The sequence below is a fragment of the Lissotriton vulgaris genome, chromosome 9 (assembly GCF_964263255.1).
Source record: "Lissotriton vulgaris chromosome 9, aLisVul1.2, whole genome shotgun sequence".
Taxonomy (NCBI): Eukaryota; Metazoa; Chordata; class Amphibia; order Caudata; family Salamandridae; genus Lissotriton; species Lissotriton vulgaris.
The window spans coordinates 638,468,663-638,489,888 of NC_141697.1; the positions used below are offsets into that span (position 1 = coordinate 638,468,663).

Here is a 21,226-nt window from a genome sequence, read left to right on the forward strand (position 1 = left end):
TCCTAAAACAGAAGGACTTGGGTAAACATGACGCTCAGGGCCGGCTTTAGCACTGGTGGCGCCCTGTGCGACCATCATTTTTGGCACCCCCACACCCCATGACCTCCTCCTCGGTTTCTTTCACTACCACCAGGAAAATGTGCCCTTCATCTCTCCAATCATGTTATTGCTAAACGCAGCTCCGCCCCTTGAGGTCAGCGCCCCCTCCGAAGGTCAGCGCCCTGTGCGGCTGCACGAGTCGCATTACCCTAAAGCCAGCTCTGAGCTCTACTCTATGATCATCTCCCATATCCCCACTTTGAAAAGAGGCGATGCATTGGGAGGGACACTCTTCTCTCTATGGTGTTATTGACGACCACCATAACAGAGTAGGTACTTCATTACAGTATCAGAATTAGTGGCCACACCACCTCTTGTCTGAACCAAGGACATTGTGTGTAGGTTTTAAATGGGAATTACAGTCTCCAGTGCGCTGTGGTGTAACAAATGGCATTACATGGGCAGCTCAGAAGGAAGAAAACCTACCCCCAAGATCGACAAGTATACGGAACCCCTGACCATCCTGCTTCTTTCCTAAAAGCCTTCATTTCACAGCTGGTTCTGTGTCACTCTGAAAGTGTCTACTAGAAAGTACAGAATTCGAATGTAGCCCTTGCTTTAGAAGTACGAATGTGCTGCTCACGTTTCACGTGTCAGTGGGTGATGTAATTAAGACTCCATTGTTTCTAGGATTTTTTTGTACCTAATCAATTTGCGGAATTTGTCTTGGTCGGGCTGATAGCGTAAACGTGACTTTCCTGTTTAACATTCCTAATTCAGTATCCCGCATGTTTCATTGTTTCCTTGCAGGTGATAAATATTCATGAGCTTTCGTGTAGGGTGTGTGCCGCTAATTACATATTGCGCAATGTGGCAGCGGTGCTATAAAACCTCTTTCGAGGCACACACATTTACCAGCACTGAACGAGCCCGGCACCTTCTCTGCCAACAATCCTCAAACTCACAGGAAGGTAAGTGCTTGGTTGTACCCTCTTGGTCTGCGGAGGGTAGGGTTGCTGCCATGTTGGTATTTGAAGCTGCTGTAAGATGGCGACTGTTTTTAGTTTTCAACAAACTACATTTGGAATGTGTACTATTGTTGTGTTGAAAATATGATGAGGCGATAATTGCATGCTTAATTTCTATTTCCAAAGAGTAGAATTTTCCTGAGAGTGTCAGTAAAACACCCTTTCTCTTATTGATCTGTAATATTTATAGATGCACGTGCTATTTAAATGTGTTTTGAGGATATTCATGTGAATTTTTATTCCAAGATGTTTTAAACCCGGTGAAGGCAGTTCATATCAATCTCTTGGGTAGGATTAGTTCAGAGTTAGAAGTAGTGTGTCTAGAAAAGTGACTAGTGAACTATATACTCAGTGTCCCTAAAGGTATGCAGAGGAATCTAAGAAACTCGGTAGGTTCTCAGTCTAACCCAGTGTCTCAAACCTAAAGCAGAAGTCTATAGACAGTTATTTCCCACGGTTTAAGGTGGTTTGTATCTAATTGAGTCAGTCATTTCATTTCATTTTGGTACTTTATTTCGGACATAGACCATAAAAGTAACAATTCATCAGTGCAAGTACAAATACATCATACCATAAAAGGATAAAAACAATTCAGGATGTGTTACATACTCAGTAACAGCACTAGATTGAAAAAACAATAAAACCAAACAGTACAATGTTATACTTTGATATCTATAGAGTAAAAACAATTTATTTAAGATGGATGAATTGCATACTCAAAAATAGCACCAGTTAAGTAAAAACAATAAAACCGTACCATACATTAAAGTGCATTTGTGTCTGACCAGTCAGAGGCCTAGGTACTGCCTACCAAGGGTCCGCCAGGTTGGTTGAAGTAGTGACAGAGAGGATTCTGCTCTGGTTGGGCCAAATTTTCTCGAGATAATTGCCTACAGAGAACCTTTAACAGAGAACGTATCTACTCTACAGATCCTCCAAGAAATAACAAAATAAGGATGAGATGACAGACATAAACATGGGTAGATGGAAAGAAAGAGGAAAGAGCTGGTGGAAGGAGGAAGGTTTCAAGAATGGAAGTAAATGTCGAAAGATATAATGAAGAAAAAGTGAAAAGTAGGATGGAAGGGTGAACGACTGGATGGATGGAAGCATGAAAGATTGGGTAGATGGAAGGGCACAAGGATAGATGGAAGAATGAAACGATCAACAGATAAAAGGATGAATGGCGGGAAGGATGAAGACTGGGCAGATGGGGCAGATTGTAAGGATCAATAGGAAAAGAAAGGAAGGATGGATGGAAGGATGAATGGATGGGTGATTGGATTAATATATACATGGGGAAAGCATGAATTTATGAATTGATGGAAGGAGGATGAGAAGGTAAACAAAATTCTCCTAAGGGCAGGTTTGCTCACTTGGCATGCTGGGTGTGATAAGAGTTATGGTTAAAGTGGAGGTAGTTTCATGTTCTAGTTCCTCGCTGGAACCTACCTCCACAATATTTTGGTAGTTGATATTTTTTGCTACAACATTCTTGTAGCCTGATATTTCTTTGGTCGATATTCTGACAAACAGGTGAAAGGAAAAGTGAGCAAGAAAGGTAAAGCAGGCTAATGAGTGAAAGAAAGAGGCAGAATGCAGCATAAAACAGGGAAAGAGCACTGACAGCAAAGAAAAAGAGTTCAAGGGAGCCAGGAGCGGGATGGCAAGGGAGACCAATAGGAAGAAAGAGTGGAGCTGAGCTAAACAAAATACCTCATACAAAGCTGTGCATTTGGGATTATCAAACGAATTAATCTTAACTTTTCTGCAGGTCGGTCAACAAGAAAAACGGTCAATCATTGGCTCATAAGGACATCCTTGGTGTGCCGTGGGACTGAATTCGAAGAAAGCCGACAGACAACAGAGTCATGGTCCAAGACAGAGTGCATCAGGACTGCCAGGTAAATAGACAGGTGTAAAAACGTAGAAACATCAAAAAGTATCAATATGGAATCAATAAGAGTTTCTAGTATACTTGAAAGAGAAGATTGGAAGTGTGGTTCTCTCTCACATCCACAACATTCTTTCTTGGCTGAGCAAGGGCAGATGTGATGCTCACAAATGCCAATATTAAACCCAAAGAGGACCTATGGTACAGCATGAGCACACACACATATCTCAATGGCAAATTCATCTCGCTCTTTACTGTTCTTTTTAATTATCATTTGTATAGCGCACCATTATTGAGGCTTCGTAGCGCATTTCAGTAGTGACTCTTCATGGTTAAAGGCAGCATGAAGGCACGCCTATCACAGCTCACTGCTAGTACAAAGCAGACCCAAAGCTTAAATGCCAAGCTTGATCTCAGTTCTAATGCGGTCACTGTCTTATGTTTGCACAGGACACATCAGTCAAGAGTTGCTGTTGCTGTGCCGCTCAGTGTTTCAGTGAGTATTTGGTTATTTACTGCATTTCAATTAACTAAGGTTATCTTTTTTGGTGTTGGACATTTCTTGGTGTTTGATGGTCGAGTTCCTCTGGAAATCCTTCTATTTGGAAAAATAAGTTTCTCACAAATGTACATTAATTCGTTCCACCTTTACGCCTAGTCACTGCTGAGCTTCTCCATGAATGGATCACTGATGGAGTCTCCACCCTCACCTCCATTCATGCCTTGACATACCATGCGGCACAAACATCTTCACAGCTGACCGGCCATTGCAGTCTCCAGGTCCCTGTGGTTTTGGGGACATGGAGCCGTATTACCCAGAGTGCTTCAGGGGTGCAAAGGGCTTGTGTGCCAGCTTGGTGCACCCGGGACACTTTGGTATTACAGAAGGAGCATCAGATGCTTCTGCGGCCCATTCAGTATTACAGAGAGCTCTGGCGCACATTGAACACCAGCCCTATCATCAGAGGGTGTTTCCTCATGTGCACGGAGGCGTGAATCCATGCAAATGTGGGAATCACTTTGCCTCCGCGCCCTATTTTGGATGTAGACTAGAGGCAAACATGACTATAGGAGGCACCTGCTAAAGGCAGCCTTCTAGAGGGGAGAAAGGGGGTCCCATGGACCTCACAGACATCCCCTTGTAGTCACTCACTGCACCCACCTGCAAGGGGATCTCTCACCCCTCTTGAAGTGCAAGCGGGTGCCACCTGCACATTGAAACACGGAGCGGCTTTGAAGCAGCTGTGCTTTATTTCTCGTGAATGTGCTGCCCTCAGGTTAGCACTGGTTCACGGCTGCCCTGGGGGCAGAGCATTCATGGAAATTCTGTGCAATATCCCTGTTTGCGCACGGCGCCTGTACTTAAAGGTGCACCATTGCACAAAGAGGGAAAGCCACCATATTTGTTATACAGGCCCAGATGTACTATGGGTTGAATTGCAAGGCAGTTGGTGTTTGTACTCACCGAACGCCTTGTTACCGTACCTTCCTTTTCCACTGTAATTGATATATTACTCTTGAGCACAAAATCAACATTAGGTAGGATGTGCAGAATCCTGTCCTACTAACATCAATGGGGCAGGTTTCTGTCTGCGAATGGTGCAGAATGGTAGGGATGGGGGACTGCAAGAGACAGCGGACCTCATCTTGTCCCGGCCTTTGCATTCTTAACCAACAATTTATTTTATCATTCTACTTCCTGCGCTTTATTAGAACAGGCGCTGCAATCAAAAAATAAAATATGCATTTGGCAAACGCCTTGCTGGGTGCCTGCAGCAGTACCTTGGAACTCTGGCGGCTCCTCATTCCCAATAGCCCACATTCCCAAAGTGGAATCTGTCCCTCAGACACTACTTCTTCTATGTGAATGGATACCACTGCTTTGGGTGTTAGTATTCAATCAATGATTTACAACAGTTATTTGTTGAGGCTGGGGCCTGGAAAAAAGGGTGTTTTCAGCTGGTTAGCTAGATTTTATGATACAAAAGTTTTGAAATTAATACATAATGGGGTTGGGAGCCACAGAAGAGCCCTGAAGATAGGGATGATGTGGTCACACTGAGGTAGGTGGTTGTATGGAGCATTGGCTTCTTGGGGTGATGGTGGAGTCCATTATGGGCCAGATGTACAAACATTGGGAATAGTGATTTCCTAATTGCGGTTTCTTTCAAATTGCAATTATGAAATTCTATTCCTAAAATATGAAGCTTGTGAAGTTTCAATTAGCGACACCTAATGGGCCGTAAATTGACCTACCTCAAAAATATTAGTGAGATTAGTCGCAGTTTGCAACCCATTAGGAATGATAGCCATCACAGGGATATTCAGCCGTTTAACTTTATGTAAAACATGATGTTTCAAAAGAAAAAAATGAAACGCTTAAAATTCATTAAAAGTAGGCAGTCTGGGACCACTGCCTGCTCTTAAAAAAATATTTGTGTTACGTTCACAAAGGGAAAGCGGTCCCATAGTATCCATTCAAATTTTGAATAGGCTGCTACCAACTTTGGATTGGTGGTGCAATATGTATGTTTTGTGAACAAAATTTGGTCCCAAAACATTATTACATATCACTGCGAATCGCTGTTTGGAAGGGAAGCCCTATACACCCCCCTTCCAAATACCGATTCGCAAACCAATCTTGCGATTCAGTAACAACTTAGAAGAGAGATCTGGGGTTTCCATATATATAATCTAAAAACGAAAGGCACATATTGAGTTGGGTGCCTAGACTTTCCTTCAGAGGGCACAAAGGTAATGGAACCTGGAGTGAAACGCGTGCAAGAAAAAAAGACTTTACATGAGTTCTTAACTGAAGAAGTAGAGTAACAGAATGGTATGAACTTATTTTGCAATAGTAAATTATAATTCACTGCTGAAAATAGGAAAGAGCAACAAATATGAAGAAAAATGCTTTTGTAATGAACTAAAAAGAAAAATCACGTGCTCTGTGACTTGAAACATGTTTCGCCGAGAATTACAAGAAGTAAACGGCTGATAATTATAAGACATGAAGAGATGAGAATTATAGAAATAACTAAGTTTGGCCCGGATGGCCTTTAAATCAGCTCTGTTTTTGATGCTAACCTGTTGTTGGCCAGAAGGTGAGGTGGTTAGGGACTGAAACTTTAATTTGAACGTTGTTTTTTTCTTTATTTAACTTTTCTAAATAGCTTCTACTTTTAGTATCACAGATGAGTAGAAGTAGGCATTTCAGAGACTGATATGTTTTCTTCTTTTTCAGAATGGCTTCTTGGTCTAATGTCACTTGTTTGGATAGCACTGAGCATCGCTGAGATTGTCATTGGTAAGATCAAATGATCTCATTGCCTCCTTGTACTCTTTCTTCTCCCCTCCACCCTGACAAATGCATCCCTTTTTCAATCCTCTTTTCATCCCTTTTTCCAGTTCACCTCATGAGATTAGGAGATACCACCCCTCGAAAGATTCTTTTATGCTGAATGGATACATACTTATAACCTGTTGGCAAGTAATGCCTTATTTGGTGTACTACATGTGATTTGGGCTCTACTTCATTAACTAGGAAATTGTCGATCTTTGTCCATCTCTTTTAAGAAAGTTTTATTAGAACTCGAGACAAACTATTGTGACACATTGGTTTGTGGTAGATCATTAAGTCCATATTACACCCCACCCAGTTGGTATCTCCGGCGACTGGCCCACCCCAAACTCTCCACCAACTAAGGCATTCTTAATTTCACCTTATATAGGAGATATCTCTGGACTGTTGGCCATTTGCTATGTTTTGAAACTCAATAAATACATGTAAAGTAGTCTCTGTTGGAAACAGGCCCAAATACCATCTCTGGATAGTTCTTTTTTAAATACCTCTTTTGTCCAAAACCCCAATGAGACTCTTTTTTTTCTTTTTGGAAGAACAGAACTGCAAGCACCAAAATGCACTGAGACAAATGTATGAGTAGCCGGGAGGGACTTAAATGTTTCCCCATAGCCTAAAGAGAGCTGTCATAGTGAATTAATTGAGTGTCTCTTAAAAATAGTTCTCACCTCCCGACTGTAATCCAAAGGCAAGAGGTTGAGGGAACCTCTGCCAATATTCAGGGTGTGACTCACCTCAACTTTTGAAAGTATTGCAGGTAACTCATCGGAAGGGAATCAAGTTGGTTTCTGTGTTTAGATTCAACCAACCTAAGCATAAACTCCACAATTTTCATAAGATAGGATTTTATTGACATTCTTGCTATGACTCTGCTGATAAGCATGAGCTCTTTCGTGTCACATTTTTGTAAGAGCTCTGAGGTGTGACTGCAGGTGTTATATAATGCCTCACAACTTATAATTGAGGCAGTAGTGTGAGTCATGGATTGTCATGTGATCCCAAAATGATCCGATGAGTTATAAGAAAAGCCTTCAAAAACAATTAAAATAATAGATTGAAAGAGTTAGCTAGAATATGAAACTGAGCGGTTGGAAGAGAGAGTGAGAATGTGAGTGAGAGGAGAGAGTGAGAGACAGGGAGAGAAAGAAAGAGAAAGAGAGGCTCCAATAGAAATGATTGATTGGAAGAGGGCTAGAATGAGAGCAAAAGAAAAAAGCAAAGGTGGGGATGAGGATTGGAGAAAGGAAGGAGAAAAGAATGAGAAAAAGAAAGTGACAAGGCACAGGTGGTCTAAAAGAAAACCAGAGTCAAGTTAGAAGGTGTCTTAAATCATATGTTTTAAGCCAAACTGTTTTAGGCCCCCATTTCAAGTTCATTTCTAAGTTCTGATCCTGCGTAAACTAAGGGATGGGGATTCTGGGTATGTTTTAAACATGCCCTCACAGTTTTCCCTAATGGAATACATTAAGGAAAATGCCTTTCGAAATCCCAAATTATGTGGAATTTTGTGTGCATACAAAACAGTGCTGAATGGAATGATTGAATTACTATCAGGTACTGGTAATCACTCACGCTGAATCCCAATCCTTCGTTATTTTGCACACAATGCTGACTCAGTTCATACCCAGCTATATGCAAATCAACCTTGGCCATGCTCCAATAGGAACAGTCCAGCCCGAAATGCCAAGCCAGGTCCCCCCTGAAACTTAACACAAGCAAACCAGAATTTGTTTTGCTACTATAATATTTTGCGATGTTACGTCTCCGTTGCAAGATGAAAACCATGAAGAGGAGGCAATTACCATAACTGGGGTGGTAAATACCTCATCCGTGGATAATGGTATTACCAAGTGTGGTAAATGCCTTAACTGACCTAACTTGCAAGGAGGCCCATAGTCTTTCATCAACAAACCACACAACTGCAAATCCCAGCATGGTTTTATCCAGGAATGTGCTTAGTGTCTTGGAGGTCTGAGGCCATACTGTCTGCATTATATACTTTTTATTAGAACATTGCAATGTTGGGAGCTCCATTGAAAACAATTGAGTGCTCTGGGCTTATGATGGCTTGTATAAGCCTGGAGCGCCAACATTCCAATGTTTCTTTGTTCACAGCTCTGGCTGTGAACAAAGGATTCAGGAAGCCTGAGGGGATTCCAATCCCCTCACGCTCCGAAAAGGCTTTGTTTTTGTGTTAGAACACTCTGCCCTCTAGTGGCAGAATGTTCTAATAGCCTTATAGCCCTTCGTAGCTGGGCTATACCAGCTAGTAAAGTCCCTCTCCCTTGTTAAAGGCCCTTGCCTTCGGCTCGGGCCTTTAAAGCTGGAGAGGGCCTTTAATAGCCGGTATAGCCCTCGACGGCAGGCTATAGAGCTATAATAAGACTTGTTCCTTCTATCAGGTGAGTCTGGAGTATCTGGCAATGTGTTATTTCCTGGTAGAAGATCAAACTAAATATAAGCCACCCTACTGAAGATTTCTTTGGCAATTTTTAATTGCTCTGTAATGCAACACCTTATGTAGTTATTTCACTGATCTGTTGTTTTCATACTCACAGGTTCTGTTTATCTGCAACAATGCCCAGCGCAACGCTTCATCCCTATCTACCTCATCGTCAATGGCGTCACTGTCATCGTCATGTCCCTCCTCTCTATTGTGGCTGGACTCAGGCCAAATAAGCTCGTCTATGGCATCCTTGCACTGTTGAGCCTCTTTTGGTTTGCTTGGCTTATCACAGGTAATACCTTTACTTACGTCGTACAGTTCTAGGGAAGGTTATTATTAAACGATTGGAAGCAATCAATCACAAGATTACTAATGAAATTAGCAGTCCATTTGCATGATAATTTATAAACACAAAGTGCGATCCATAAGATTATGGATGAATAAATGGCTTTAAAATGAGAGCGCAGAGCACAACAAGCCATTTACAAGATAGTGCATGAGCATGAAGAGGTGGGTATATTGATTATCATTATCAATATACTTACAGATAAATTGACCTGATAGGCTCCTGTTTCTTAATGGTTAGTTGAGCTATTTATTAACATCACAACATAAAATACCCCCACCAGGATTAAAATGTTTGGGCAAGGTAAGAAAAGTGATACATTCTATATCTGAGTAAAACACTCAGATTCATTGTGTACTTTTTATTTAAGAGCACTTAAAGTGGTTGCTAAAATTGAGCTGGATGTAATTTTTTGAAGCATCGTTTAAAATATGATATATGTGTCCCAAGTCAAATTTCCAGTGGCATGTTGTTCCATAAATTGATTCCAAATACCTGTATTTTCCTGCTTCTAGATCTCTTATTATTTTCATTTTATTGACGATATTTACATAGGGTTTATGTAGACCCAGAGGCTATCGCAGTGCTTTACATGGGCAGATATTTATTTTTGTACTGGCAGATGCAGCTTTAAAAAAAAAGGTCTGGTTAACTTACACATTGGGTGTGGGCAGGTAAGATCCAAAGAAGAAAAATCTTTGAGATCTGCATTGATTGATAGGAGGTGCTGTGGATTGGCCAGGAGGGGACATTGGGTAGTGAGAGAAGTAAATGGAGAAGGTGAAGAGTTTCAGTTCTTTCATGGGCAGTGGAGTTTGGCACCTGTCTGTTTCTCGAATCTTGACACCCTCATTCAGTTATTATTCAATGGTCTATTAAGGGAGACAGGTACATATTTACTTCCGCCTTCACTTGAATGGAGGAACCCAGCATCAATCACAACTCAAACATAAGCACAAAACGTGTAGTTCCTCCGCAGGCCCTGGCGGTGAGCGAGTCAGAATTTGCGCAAGGGGCTGAATTCCGAGTTGTATGGAGTTTACAGCACTCACTAATTACCAGGGGCAATATAGTCCACACCGTTCATAAAATGTTGGCAAGCCAGATTTAACAGTTGAGAAGTACATTATTTATCATGAGATGCAGATTGTGGCGTGTTAAGCCAACGTGATTTACTGGGCTAGAGTGAGTTTGTTTTCTCAAAACAATTGGACTAGGTCTCTACCATACGGACTGAAGTTTCAAAGCAGCTTTTCCAGCACGGAGATGACAATTCTATTCTAAATCATAAACTGGAGTTTACCATCAGTTGTAGGCAGAGCTCTACGATAAAGGGAAAAACAAGGTATCCTACTCAAAAAGTATTTCAAACAGAGCCTTACTTTACTCACCACTGAATAAAACACATTTTAACATAAAAAATAACCTTAAAGTTTCAAACTTTTATCAGTGGGGTCAGAGATTGCCCCGAGTGAGTGCAAAGACCTGAAGAAGGACTTTGGAGAGATTTTCTTTAATCTGCAACACATCTTACTTAGTACTGCTACGGTGCAACCAGTTTTACTGTAGCCACCCCATGACTGCTTCCTGGGACTTCCTGATTGCCAATAACGTCTTCGTCAAAAAGATTACGCTACCTAAATGCATCCTGATGCTTTTTGTTATTTCCATGGTAAATGTTTAAAGTGAAATGTTACACGTATATTTTGTGATATTTAATGTTACTGTCCTCTAATCCCCCCTTTATGTGTTAGAGGTCTTTGTTCAAATTTTTCATGTAAATTGAATATACACAGTCTTTAAGCTTATATTATAGAACTGTTTAACTAAAAGATTCATAGTTTTATCATTGGTATCAATGTACCTTCTGGAGATTACATCTTATGCCAGGAAAAGAGAGTTATACACATAAGTAGAGTTTTAAGTGACACATGGTGGTTGTTGCACTCATGGATTTTGTGGAAATGTGGGTTAGTCAAAAAGGTAGGATTATTTTAAAGATGGGTCGGCAAGGATCTGAGATCAGTGTTGGGGATATGATAAATCTCCGATTTTTCACCCAACAGGGAGCGTCTGGACTTTCCCGCTGTACCCCAACTACACGAACTGCAACAGAACCGTCTACCTATTTACATTCTCCATCTTGATCATCCAGTGGATCGTCCTGGCGCTGTCCCTCCCCGCGATCATTGTCAAACTTTTCTCCTCTTTCCTCGCTTGTTCTTCTTGTTCCTCTTGCTGTCTTTGTTCTAAGTGCTCCTCTTGTGTTTCCTGTGTTACTAAATGATGAACTTAAGGCCCCAAAATCCTTACATTTTGTTAGAAAACTTGCAGTTCCATGGACTATTTGCACAACGTTGACCTCAAAAAAGAAATTGAATATTTTGTAAATTCACAATTGCTAATAGATGATTTTTGTTGCACTGACAATTATGGACCACCCTTCCTTCTCACTGACACATCATCTAGACACGAGGATGATAGCCAAACCCTATCATTAGGCACATTATGTAACAATAAGCACCACATGATAACCAAAGGTGTAGTGAATCCTGATTTGGCACAAAAGCAGGACACATTTAGGGGTCAAAGGTAAAACGTGACTCTGAGAGAGTGTCACTGACAAGCATGTATAGCTCCAACAGAAAACATGGCATGAACTCAGCCGCGGCCCGTTCAGGTAAGAGCGCTAGGATCGGGTGGGGGAGGAGGGGTATTTCGACAGATGAAGACAAGGGAAAATTAATTCTTTATTTAATTTTCGTGGTCACCTGTCAAATCCCACCCAACCCGGCCCCACCACCCCACCACACATACCTCCACGGGCTGCGGCTGCATGACCTGTTTTTCCACTTAAGTAATTAACTGTGTTTTTTTAACATCCTAGAGACATAGAACTAATAGATTTACTGGGTTTGCTGTTGTTCCATTTAGAGGGTATGTATTCCAGCAGTTCGGACTGCATTCTTCCTATTGAAGGAGGATTAATACTGCTTTATATAAGGTTGCTCCCTGTCACAAAAAAAGTTACAGGTGTTGAGATTCAAGTTATTTTACTGACTACAAAATCAGTAAACTCTTCACCAAGATTGGCACAGGAAATAATTTTTCTAGAGTAGTTTTGTTAATTACTGGTACAGCACACAACAATGAGCATAAGTTGGTGCACCAGAGAACTACCATGGTAAATAATAAAAGATTACCAGCTACGGCTCACAACAAAGGTTTTTTTCATATCATTATGATGATCATAGACAACCAACACTTTTGGAAATAGAATAAATTGTGCCACACTTTTGAAATAGTGTAAGATGGAAGCGTTTGTTGGAAAGAGAAGAAGGCTGAGGTTTATTAAGGCTTTATGCCTGTGCAAGAATCCACAAAGTGGCGCATGCTATTTACTATTCAGAGCAAAAGGTATGTTCCAATAGGAAGGTGAATGTTACAGATCCTGCAAACTGTGGCTTGAAGGTGGTATTTCTATGGTGGATCAATGCAAACATGCACAGGCTATGACACAAAGCCGGCTCTATGAAGCTCAAGACCAGGCTTTGCCTAGTAGAAGAAGGCTCAAGCAAGGTAACATTTGTCTTTTTTTTTCAAAAAAATCATCTGAATCCATATGGAATGCAGTGCACAACACATATCCCATGCACTGGAGCCTTCTGAGTTTATTACACATAGGAATTCGTTCTGGAATGGTAAGTCTCCAGTATAAACCCTATGCTAGACTGTGAACACTCACAAATGTACCATGATGCCAGCCCCTTTGAGATTTGTCAGCCGGAGCAACACCACTTTAAAGCCAATCTTGGTACATTCGAAAATATTCTGGGTGCTATGGTGTGCTGGGTGAAAAATGTTTACATCTGGGCCTGAATGTGTATTTCAAATAAGAAAGGTATAAAAATAGACCTCATTAGAAATTAATGTGTCCTTGTGTACTGTAAGTGGTGCTCATGTAAAGCGCTCTGATACCTGAATCCTTTGGGTCAAGTTCGTGCTATAAAGAACTCTAATAAAATAAAATAAAAAGTGATAAAATACCTCTAAGGCGAATAGCTGAATGCTATAAGTTATACATTGCTCTATTCAGTATTAGTATTTATTTTATATGAGTGATTATTTCTTGCTTCTCCTTTTAGTATATTATCATAATGTGACAAGTCAAAATTAAAAACATTTGGGGGTCATGGAATCACAGGTGTCTAACGTCTTTGCGACAGGGTAGAGGTTTGAAAATGCATAACAAATAGTTGTTTCCAGTACCCCACTACCTCTTACTAGAAAATGTGACTGTGAACACATTTTAAAATCATATATGAAGATATGATTATTATTTGTTGTCGTTATTGTGCTTCAATAAATTAATTTTTTTGAAAACTAGTATCCTTTAAGTAATTCACACCTAGATATGAATGGGATGAACAAATACAACTGTTGCATTTTTGTCCTTAAATGCTCTTTTGTGTTCTTGGGCGTTTTACTTCCTGAGCAGAACACTTGCTAATGTATCATATATGCCATTGCGTTTTTTCAAGTCGATCATTTCTACAACCATTAATGCATATTGTTTTAGGTAAACTGACCATATAAATGTACTCTCCCCTTTATAATATCACCATTTCATACACAACCCCACTGGCCTTCAAGTGGTGGAATTACCCAAAATGTGATCAGCTTCTTAAGAACCATGGTTAATCACATGTAAATAAGGTAGAAGCATTATTTATTACATTTACATTTGAAGTTGGAAGAATAGTTGATCTTGCAGAGTTGCATCATGCTCGACTTGTAAGCTTGATGCTGTTCTGAATAATTGTTATAGTTTGTCCATTGGTCTCAAGTGTGCCTGAGTGTAGCTGGTTTTGTCTTTGGAACCTTCTTCAGTGATTTGACCAGTGCAACAAGAAAGAGAGACATGGTTGCAATGGCAAGGAAATATACCTTGTTTGTGTGTGCACTTGTTTGAATGAGCATAGTTGATGCAGTGATGTTCTTTACAGGTTAAACAGAGAGCAGGGAAAACCCCAGGAGCGGTTGTAAGAGACCGGATGTGATGTCGGCTGCATTAGGGGATTCCACCACTCACACCCGCCAGTACAAAAGGAAAACAAATGTTGCCACAGTCCTGCAGACAACAGCAATAGAGTTAGGCCAGGACGCCCGTGTCCTTCGATTTTAATATTATTGCAGAACTCAATCCATACCTGGTACTGATGAATGTGCCAGACCTTATATAATCACGAATTAATATGCAGAATGACATCGACAACTGTATGGTGGCAGAGATTAGTCGGACCACTTGTATGCTTATGTGAGGTCTGCACAAGTTTACTCAGCAAAATAGGAAAAGTGGAACATAGCTGTACAAATAGGCAGCGTGGCCCTTTATTAACAGTGAACATCTAGTGCTAAACCCACAACTCCCAATGTTCAGGACATTTTACAGGATTTCCACATACAATCAGGAGCACAGCTTAGTCAGTGAGGTTCTGAGGGGTATGAATCGTCAAGTCTCTCCGACCTGATTGAGGGACTCCAATATCAGAAGGCGGAGCCCTAGAAGCCAGACTTCCAGGAACTCCTTCCTCCCGAATAATTTGGAGAGGAGTTGGGTCTGGTGTAACCTTGTCTGAGCCGCCATATAATGGTCAATCGGATTGTATTTCTTCTGCCGTGTACGAGGAGTTCAAGACTCGACCACTGGGCCCAGGAAAAGGACCGGCGACGTTGAGGACGATAAGCATGTTAAGCATGAACTAACAAACGAGACTGATTCCCTGGGAAATGCTTCTGAACTTTTGCCCAAGAATTGTCAATGTGGAATATCCTTTCCCTAATGCAAACATCCTTTCAGGGAATGTTAAAGGCACTGGTTTTGAACAGTACTTGAAATGTTAAGCTTATCCAACTGCTCAAAGTATTAGTAAATCACCAATGGATGGTTCTAAGGAGGCAATTTTAGAAGGAGATTTAATTGGTGTTATCACTGATCCTAGTTCTCCTTCTCTCCTATTGAGCCGGTCCCTTTATCAACTCGCACCATAAATTATGAGATATATGTTTCTAGATGTACCTTCCTTATTTAAAAAAAAGAGTATTATTTTTGGGCAACAAAGGGTCTTATCTAAGTGTAGCCTCACTATGTTGTTGAGACCTGGGGTGAGAAGGAGAGCTCAGGAATGGAGGGTAGGTAAAAAGCATAGGAGCTGTTTAAGGCCACATGAAATAGAGTTCATGAGCCAGGCTCCTAGATCCTCCCAAGCTGCAAGCTTCAAGGGCTACAACTAAGATGTGTAAACAACTAACCGCTAAGGGGAAGCTGGGCAAGAAAGGCACAGAGAGGTGAGGGAAAGAAAGTGGGAACATTTAAGAAATCAAGGAAAGTTCAAGGGTGGCAAAAAGGTTTATGGGGACAAACGTAGGAAAATACACACAAAAATACGCAAAGAATTAAAACATTTGAAGGGGCGATCTTTGCCTAACCCTTATGTTGGAGTAGTGAGGCTGACAAAAGAAAATCCTGTGTTGATACAAACAATTCCTCCCTATTTCAGGCAGGAGGTGCTTGTCTGCAATTTACACCACCATTGTTATTCCCAAAGATGCATTCTAAAAGGAAAATGCAGCATTCAGTTTGTCATCCCCTAAATAGATCCATGCTGCTAAGTGCTTTTGCCAATATTAAAACATTTAGGAAGATTTCTTCAAAAGGATTTGGCTCTGGTTGGTTTAAGGAAGGTTGCAGGGTAAGAACTAACCAGTGTACTGTTTGTTTCAGTGGAGACACAGAATATAGTGGAGTCCTCAGGCTCAGTTTGTGTGACAAATTGCATTAGTCTCTGTGATGGAAGTGAGGCAATATGTGCACTCACTGGGAAATCAGTGGAGGGCTCTTACACTGAACTTCCCACATTTCTAAATGAACATGGAGGACTAAAATGTAACGAGGTTTTTCTTGCCCCCCCCTTCCCGGTGCAGGCCAGAGAATAGGTGCTAGAAGGAGTTGGCAGGAGCGAGACAGTTTGCAAGAAAGAAAAGTTACAATAAAGTTCCATAATAATATCTCGATGTCAGCCATCAAAGTTGGTCCCATCGTCCTCACCACTCTCTAGGAGAGAGAGAGAGGACAGTGTGGCCAGGGCTGTATCCCTCATAGAACAGAGATTCACCTCCTCAAAAACTTCAAGTATCACTTACTTTCTTCTTGGAGCAGTGGGGTGGCTGATGAAATTGACTGGTAGAGGTCAAGGCATCCGCTGCCGGGTCGTTTCCTGATTTGGAACATTCATGGGTTTAAATTGTTTATAGAAATGGGAAAACACAGAGAGGTCTTAACAAATTGCCCTATGTTGCTCCTCCAGGAGACCTGGTTGTTGGAGTGCCAAGCAGTGGAGGGGTTTGTTGCCTTAGGTCAAAAAGAGGGACTGCTCATATTGGTATCTGTCTGCTGTGGGAAGAAGGTAATGAAACTCTAAACTACTTGCGTATGGGCCCGCGCATGTTTAATTTATTTGTTCACCAATGACGAGGGGTTAAAACAAATGATTTGTCTGGATGCGTTTGTTCCTACAATTTATCCCTTGCCAGAGGGTGAATTTTTGAGTATGGTTAATGCTGTGGGAAAATTGAGACGCTGTGTTGGTGGTAGGGGGAGATTTTAATGAAAGATCAACTTTCAAAGAGCTTGATGTGGGTATGATTAGCATTACACATTCCTGAAAGCACTTTTCCTGAAATTCCTAGCGAAGGAGACGCAGAGGTTCTGTCTCGTTTAGTCCGATTGAACATGATAATTGTTAATGGTCAGTGTAATGATGATACTCCTGCTATGAGAACTTTCAAACATGGTACTAGTAATCTGGTAATTGAATATGTGCTGGTTCCAGTGTACCAGCTCCATTGAGTAAAACAATTCTGAGTTTTAGACATGGGACCTAGCGATCAGATTGCCTTTAGTCTGGAGTACAGAGAAGATATTTTTTGCCCTGTCCAAGTATCAACTCATCTCTTGAAGTAGTTTACCATATGGGAATATGAGTTCTGATTTCCGAAGATATATTGCAGTCTTTTTCCATGAAGAAATTTGAGCATTTTGGCCTGTAAAAGGGTCAAGATGCGTTGGATTGGTATTCTGGGTTAACAAAGCAATTGTTAGCAAACATCCCATCTCCGTAGAATGGGCACAGCTGCTCATACAATTTAAACGAGAGACAACAATAGATGATACACCAAGGCCATCCCCGCCTCAGTTCCGCGGTTCCTCACAACACCCCAATCCACCTAATCAGATGCTAGGAGACTGAGATCCTTGACAGACTGGACGTGACATGCCAAGCGCCTGCCCTTCCTGGGGAAATTGCCCGCCACCCCCAACAGAATGCTCCCTCTCTCCCTAGGGCCCTTGCGCTCCCCGCCCCTTGGACCAATGGCCCGTACACCCTCCGCCCACCACATCCACTCGCCCTCGTCAGCCCTCCATGCTCTCCCCTCCTAAGGGTCTAGGAAAAAGTTTTCCCCACATTTACAAGTTCAGTTTCAGTCAGCAGTTTGGATACCAACATACACATTGAATGCTAGCAACTGCCTATCTGGTAAAGGATCACATGGGCACACACGGGGATGACATTCACACCTGCCTCCGCCAGTACGTAGCCCAAGGGACAAAACACAACGAGACATACTATTGTACAAACAGGTTACTTACATGCAAGTCCACGAGCGAGTATGTACAATCCCATCGGACGGAGTGGAATCCATATGTTGAAGATGAGTTATGTTTGTGGATTTTATGTAACCCTTCTATGTGTGAAACAACTGATATATGATTGATGTAATACCCCCACCTGGGGCTTTGAAATGCAAAACCCTAATAAAAAGATTTAAACAAAAACAAAGCAATTGTTATCCCAGATCAAACTGGTAAATGAGGTCCCTCGTTCAGACAATTGTATAAGAAGTAAAGAAAACAGTTGGTTTGATGATGATTGCAGGGTGGGTAGAAGAGTTGTAAGTAGGAGTAGTTGTCACTTCAAGTCAAATTCTAGTGACGTTAGCTAAAAAACTGCTGTGTTGGCTACAAAAATCGCCTATCACAAATGATGTGCCCACAAAATGAAGGGAGTTTTGTAGGTTAAATTGGGAGTCAATGATATCTGACATTGTTGTTAAACATAGTAAGTGCTTTTGGCGGCTAGTAAACTCAGTAACCCTTTTATCGCAGTCCTCTCTTGAGGCTCTGATAAGTGAGAATGATTGGTACACTTTTATATATGTGCAATATTGGGGGTGGAAAAAATTGAAAAATATTTTGCGTTCCAGGCTAGATCTGCAGTAGAAGTGATTACAAGTACTCAGACGGCGGTATGCTTTCTGACATAATCAGTAATGTGAATGCCTCTAGTGCTGGTGGTCTGGATGGACTCCCATCTGTGATATTCAAAAATGACCATAAGACTCGATCCACTTGGGGCATGGGTCCGAGCAGATCCAGTGACTTCGGGAAGCAAGGGGGATGGTTTGTGGGAAGAAAAGATCTCCCTATACGCCGACGATGTTCTCCTCTATTCGACCAGACCCCGCTTCACAATCAGCAGACTCCTACTCATTTTTCACCTATTAGTGTGGATATTCTGGTTATCGAATTAATTGGGACAAATCCCTCCTATATATGCTCTCGGGCTGTCCAGCACCTGCTCCCCCTGCAGGGATCCAACTTCAGGTGCATGACCACTTTAAATTCCTAGGCATTGTGGTAATCAGAACTGAGGCAGAATTCATGGTTCAGAATCTATCACCGCAACTAGACCGCCTGAAAAGTGACGTGGCACACTGGAAGACGTTGATGCAAGAATTAAGGGACCACCTCTGTTTAATAGTCTAGGCCAGGGAAAAAAGGTGTTAGGAAAAACACAATACTGAATATATCCCTCAAAGCCTGTTATATTTTCTCATTAAATATTGTTTATATGCATTTAAATAATCATCAAAATACAACAGTGAAAACTATAATTATACTTATATAATTATACAACTATAATTATCTTATCATTCTTTTATTTTGTCAAAACATTTATTTTCATTATTGTTTTATTTTATCAAATAGTTTTTTCTTTTTATATTCTTTTTAAATTCTTATTTTCATTGTATCTTTTTGATATAAAAAAACATTATACATGTTTTTGATTGTATAAAGGAGGGCTTTATAAACACGACATCCTGCCCGGTGATTGAATCTGGATTAAAAAATAGATCAGGACGTCCCAACTTTTTAAAACATGTTTTTAAATATTTTAACCAGGGGATCTTAATCTTGTTGTCAAGGCTCAAAGCCTCTCTTAGTATACTGTGTGTGAGGCCTAGGTTCTTATTGAGCCAACACTATAGCCAAAAAGTTAAGGAGAGTAGGGCCAAGGTATCACTTATATGTGGCATACCTGTTTCTTCGTGAACTGACAGATTTGCTGTCCCCTTTGGGACGCTCAAGTGCTGCTTCAAGAAATTATTTTCTGTCACCTGAAGGCCCTGTAGCCCACAATATCCCCACATGTCACTGCCATACCTTGGTATTGACACACTCTTGGCCCTATAGATTGTGAGCATGGCTGCAACTGGACGATTACCCATTCTAGCTGCAAATCCAAACAGTGCTGCGTTTGCCCTAATCACCTCGCCCCTTTTTTTGCTTAGAAGTGCCGCTCATTTGAGCCGATGGTCTAGCAGGACACCCAATTAGGAAAATGTTTTACAGTGTGGCACCCTTATACCGTTCACCTCAAAAGGGTACTGTTTTTTTAAGTGTAGCTTCACCTGCATCACATAAGATTTTGTATTATTTATGGACAGGTCGCGCCTGTCCATAAAATCATGAAATGCGTCTAACAGGGTTTGAAGCCCCTTTGGGGTGTGCATGTCAGGAGGACTGCGTCGTCCGCAAAGTACAAGGGCAGGTGATTTGATAGATTACTTTATCGCTGTTACAGTTCGTGTGTCGTTTCAGCACCCAAGGTCGTGTTGTGCCAATATCGACTGATAAAGTTTTCTTGGTCTGGGGACACACCGAGCAATTCCCGCAAGGGTGGTGTCCCTGGACCGGAGGAAGATTCCACAATGTCGATGTGGTTTCTTGATTGGTGTGTCTGGGTCTGGTATGGACCAATTTGTCTCTTAAATTGGCACTTCTCTTGAATTAGAGCATGATCTGTCCAAGGAAGGGGGACAGGGTTTTGCACCTACAGGTCCGGGATGTTAGAAATAAGGGGGTCAAGGAGATGGCCCTTAGAATGGGTAGGTTGGTCGTTAAGCAGGTGAAGTTGAAATGCTGCAAGGTCAAGTTGCAACTCAGATGCCCCTTTAATGCCTGGGTTGTCAAAATGAAGGTTTAGGTCACCTAAGATAGTAAAGTTACTAGCCAGGGCGAATGAGGCTTCTAAAAGGGAGCTGCAAAATTTCCCTAATGGGCCCGGAGGACGATAGACAAAAAGCCCTGATAAAGATTTCAGGGGGGAGATTTGAACGAGGAACAGGATGTTTTCGCAGTCTGAGATCGGACTGTCAATAAATTGACTGGACAGATGGTCTTTGCATATTATTGCAATTCCTCCTCCCTTCCCTGAGGGTCTGTCTAATCGTTGAATCAGGAAGCCAGGGAGCAAGGCTCGCCCAATGTCATAGTTGGAATCCGGTGTGAGCCATGTTTCCGTGAGGAACAGGACCTCCAGGTGACCATCTTGAAGAAGCATATAAATTTCAGGGGCATGTTTGGACAGGGAGTGACAATTAAGCAAGGCCAGATTAAGTGGGACTACTGGAGGGGGACAGGGATCATGTCCCTGAAATTGGAAGGGGCAGCTAGGACAGTGAGTAAGGCGGTCCGTCATACTAATAGTATGAGTGCAAATCGAATGAGAGGACCTCCTGAGATACATAAGAAAATCCCTAGAGTAGAATGGAGGTTGAAGAGTGTTAGTGGAGATAATGCAGGGCCCAGGACCCGGTCTAAAGCGGACGGGCGCAGATGGGCTTGCCTCTGGCGCACCAGAGGCACACCCGCTGCGCGAACGTGTGGCGTGGTTCATTTGTAGGGTGAGGCAAGCGTCAGGCGCATCAC

The 21,226-nt window shown here is 41.7% G+C and overlaps 1 protein-coding gene across 1 annotated transcript; it reads left to right on the plus strand.

Moving 5' to 3' along the window:
- The first annotated feature begins 937 nt into the window (after positions 1-937).
- Positions 938-13,403, plus strand: LOC147692010 (transmembrane protein 272-like). The gene is made up of 6 exons (XM_086936715.1): positions 938-1,010; positions 2,842-2,971; positions 3,412-3,457; positions 6,206-6,268; positions 8,881-9,060; positions 11,181-13,403. The coding sequence occupies exons 2-6, from the start codon at positions 2,939-2,941 to the stop codon at positions 11,399-11,401; spliced, it is 543 nt and encodes a 180-aa protein (XP_086792841.1). The 5' UTR covers positions 938-1,010; positions 2,842-2,938; the 3' UTR covers positions 11,402-13,403.
- Positions 13,404-21,226: the final 7,823 nt, after the last annotated feature.

Excerpts from the sequence above, each read along its gene's own strand:
- LOC147692010 (XM_086936715.1), top strand. The coding sequence starts at position 2,939 with ATGGTCCAAGACAGAGTGCATCAGGACTGCCAG. Across the intron at positions 2,972-3,411 it reads GAGTGCATCAGGACTGCCAG|GACACATCAGTCAAGAGTTG; the intron begins GTAAATAGACAG and ends ATGTTTGCACAG. Across the intron at positions 6,269-8,880 it reads CATCGCTGAGATTGTCATTG|GTTCTGTTTATCTGCAACAA; the intron begins GTAAGATCAAAT and ends TCATACTCACAG.